The following is a 4,070-nucleotide window of genomic DNA, read 5'->3' on the forward strand; positions in this document are numbered from 1 at the left end:
GTCGAATAAATTAGAAGGATATGGAAGAGTAATAAATGGATATGGTAAGAAGGCAAGTATGTAATAAAATATCAAATATGATTGGTAAGCTATAATTGAGTACTAAATCTCCCTAACATTGTCAAACACAACCTCTTATGGAAACACTCACCATCTTTATTACGACCAATCAAGAAGAGATTACAAAACTAGAATACTACTGCATTTTTGTTTTACTTGAAACTTCTTCAAATCTATTGGGATGGATATTACAGGAGATGCTATACAATTTATTCCTAAAGTACATAGACAATGGACTCATACAATTATAGGGTGTGACTGTGTTGGAGGAGTGATATATTTTGGGTTCCTTCTTTAAAATCAGAAAGGACAGGTAAATTTTGATTGGGAATCCAACCATAATTAGATTATTAGAGAGGCCAGCATAAAGCTTCTTTTGATTTAACATTGGACAAATTTCAAATACATAAACAACGAATAATATACATATATTTGGTAATTCCTTTGCTCAAGTCCATGATATCAATACGTTGTCTTGAAAGGCTTATAAACCTTAAGATCAAGCATGACACCAATAACAGAGCCCACAACAGCAGCAAAGGAGATCAAAAGGCAGCCCATGCTCATGGTTTGAACACAAACCCACTTGAGACTCCATTTAGGTATCTTCTTCTGAACAATATACATCTGGACAGGAAAATACACGGTCAATGGCCAGAATTGGAGAGCCCCAATGATCCCGACCACGTCGTTGAAGAAGGGGAGCAACATAGCGACGACGGTGGTGAAGCAGACGAAAAGAGATCTCCAAACGAGTCGAAAGAGGTTGACATTGTAGGAGCGGGAGGAAGAGATGGAGAGCTTGTGGTGTTTGGTGATGAAGGGGGAGTCGGGCCATGCTTGGGCGGCTTTCTTCTCGACGAAAGCAAAGACAGGCTGAGAGAAGACTTGGTATGCGCCAACGAGGTGGACGACGATGGCGATGTTGGCGATGTCGAGGAGCCAGAATGGGTTGTAGAAGCCAAAGCCAGTCAAGAGGTTGCCTGGGGCGTCGTTGCCAAAGGCTGCGTAGCCCATGCAACCGCATAGCATGTAGAATATTGTGGTCAATGCAATGCTGAATCCTGTCGCTTTCTTCATTGTCTTTGCTTCCGAGGGTGGGCATCTGATTGTGTCCTGTTTAACCACGTTGTGCTCAGCTATTTAATTATAATTTAATCCTTATATTCTTCCACAATATTTACTTTATTTTACTTTTTACTTTTTACTTTTTTACTTTTTTACTTTTTACTCCACTTTTCACACGTGTCGAGTCTGCGACGTGGAGTCCGATCAATTATTTTTTTTAATCTTTTTTTATTTTTCGAATATGGTGATAATTATAAGAATATTAAAAATAAAAATAATAAAAGCCTCATTAAATTTAATTTACCTGAATTTCAATAAGGATAATTGAAAAAGAATAGGCAAAAGCGATGTCGCCAAGTGCTTGGAAAGTTCTCCATATCTTTTGGCTTTGATTTATTGTTCCCACACTTATTCCACTCACCGTCCCTTTAAAACTCCCCGTTTCTACACACAAAAAGGACAACAAAAATATTAAAATAAAATATATATATTTTATTTTTTTATTTATAAATCTTAAATCACTACATCAAAATATATTTTACTTCTTATTAAAAAAAAAAAAAAGATTCTTATAAAAATAAAAATAATAATTTCATTTAAAAAGAAATTATTTCAAAAGTTATTCCAAACATGACGGTCCACGCCTTTCGATAAAAAAAAATAAAATCCTTTTTTCTTTTTTAATAAACACATGCTATCTTAAATTTACTTTAGTCGAATCAAGATAATTTTATTCTGATATTGGCCTTTTATCTATAAAGTTAGCTCTTAAATTTTTTTGGAGAAAAAAAAGAAATAATATTTATTAAAAAAAAGAAAAAGAAAAATTGAAACCTGCAACTTTGGCTATTCCAAGGCCAAGGCCAATGGTGGAATAGGTAAAAGACATGACAGCAGCCACTGAAGAGAGCCACCAAATCTGATCAAAATCAGGAATTTGAGACAAAATTATTTCCATTACTCCAAAAGACACCATGAATGGATTGCTTGACATATGACATGGATTCTTCCCTCCACTACTATGAAAGCAATTTGACCGTTTAACCGCCCTGCCAAAAACACAAATTATCAAACTCTCACTAACAAACCAATACCCTAATTATAACATACTCGTTTGGTTCGAGTCTCCTAACTTACATCATGCTGATCGCCGATGCAATCGTATATCCAATCGATATTCCGATTAGGTTCACGTATTGAAGTACTCCACATGCTGTTGTCTGACTTCTACCTTTATAGATAGAAACAGAGAAAAGAAATTTCAATATAATTAACTGATTGATAATATTTATTTCTTTTTGTATATTTGCATACCGAGAAGGGAGCGAACTGCATGCATGTAAGTGTAGTTTCTCTTTCCATTCACTGGGTCACTGGAGCGATAGCAATCGGCGAGCAAACAAGAAGTGTAGTAGCCGATGAAGGCAAATAGCAACATCACGGAGGGACCAGCGACCCATTCGAGTTGAGCGATTGCCCATGCTAATGATAACACACCTGAACCGATGACGGCTGTGATTATGTGAGCACTTGCTGTCCAAAACGTACCTAAACATAATGAAAATAATAAATTAAGATTTGGAAGGTAAAATTTGTAGCGGTGGTTTGATGAATGGAAGAATAATATTATCATGTACCGGTTCTTTTGGGGCGGCCATCGTCGTCGAAGCTAGCGGCATCGTTGATGGGAAGCACGGCCATGGGGGAGGAGTTGAGTAGAATGAAGGGAGGGAATGGTGTTTGTTGATGGAGAGGGTAAAGGGAGGAAGGCGATGGAGGGGAAGGGAGTGGAGGCAGCTGTTTATATAAAGTTTCAAAAAGGAAATATTAGTAAAAAGAAAAAAGAAAAGGGTAATTAAAATAATGAATACAAAAAAATACATGTTTTTAGAAGGACCCAGTTTTAGGGATTTTCAATACTTCAATTATTATCCTCAAAATTTGCAACTCTAAAAGTCAACCTTTCTCTCTCTAGAAATGTTGTTGCGTTGGAAAACCATGTTTCATGGTTATCAACAAATACAAAATATATATATATATATATATATATACACATACTAAGTGTTTGAGATCTCACGTCTGTTGAAAAGATAGAACAAAACATTTTCTTTTACAAGGGTGTGGAAATCTCTCCTTAGAGGCATTTTAAAACTCTGAGGCTAACGGGGATACGCAACGGGCTAAAGCGGATAATATCTGCTAGCGGTGAGTTTGGACTATTGTAACAACAATAATGTAACAAACCAAAGTGGACAATATCTATGAAACCTCTCCCTAGTAGACGCGTTTTAAAACCGTGAGACTGGTAGCTATACATAACGGGCCAAAGCGGACAATATACGGTGAGTTTGGACTATTACAATGGCGATACGTTACAAACAAAAGCGGACTATAGTTGCTAATGATGAGTTTTGGTTGTTAGGCTGTTATAATAACGATACGTAACAGGCTAAAGTGGACAACATCAGTGAAACCTTTCTTTAATAGATGCATTTAAAAATCGTGAGCTAAGGGCGATACGTAACGGGTCAAAGAGGATAATATTTGTTAGCGGCCAATTTGTGCTGTTACAAAAGCCATACCTAACAGCCAAGAGATAATATCTCGTAAGAATTAGTTTACATTTGTTAGAAAGTTGAAAGTTGAAATTTTTGTTTTAAAAAGTTTTAAATGTTGTATCTTAAAACCCTAAAAATGTGAAAAATAATTTATAGATATATACCTTGGTTAATATTGTTGAAGTGATTTTTCAAGCTAATATTTATATTTTTTTAGATTTTGATTGATTATCATCGTTATTAAATGCATGTAATTATCTATTAAAAACTCATATAAATAATCGAAAGTTTACTAAGGGCTTCTCTAAAAATACACAAAAAAAAATATAATAAGTAAATTTTTTTAAATAGTTTCATTATATGCCTCTTAGGAGCAAGACACAA

The 4,070-nt window shown here is 35.2% G+C and overlaps 1 protein-coding gene across 1 annotated transcript; it reads right to left on the minus strand.

Annotated features, from left to right (window-relative positions):
• Window positions 1-409: 409 nt before the first annotated feature.
• On the minus strand, window positions 410-2,911 carry LOC111785676 (amino acid permease 4-like). The gene is made up of 6 exons (XM_023666057.1): window positions 2,766-2,911; window positions 2,443-2,676; window positions 2,266-2,359; window positions 1,963-2,177; window positions 1,433-1,572; window positions 410-1,176 (listed from the first exon to the last, which is right to left on the minus strand). The coding sequence occupies exons 1-6, from the start codon at window positions 2,827-2,829 to the stop codon at window positions 523-525; spliced, it is 1,401 nt and encodes a 466-aa protein (XP_023521825.1). The 5' UTR covers window positions 2,830-2,911; the 3' UTR covers window positions 410-522.
• Between the last annotated feature and the right edge of the window lie 1,159 nt (window positions 2,912-4,070).

Source organism: Cucurbita pepo, unplaced genomic scaffold, assembly GCF_002806865.2.
Source record: "Cucurbita pepo subsp. pepo cultivar mu-cu-16 unplaced genomic scaffold, ASM280686v2 Cp4.1_scaffold000638, whole genome shotgun sequence".
Classification (NCBI taxonomy): domain Eukaryota; kingdom Viridiplantae; phylum Streptophyta; class Magnoliopsida; order Cucurbitales; family Cucurbitaceae; genus Cucurbita; species Cucurbita pepo.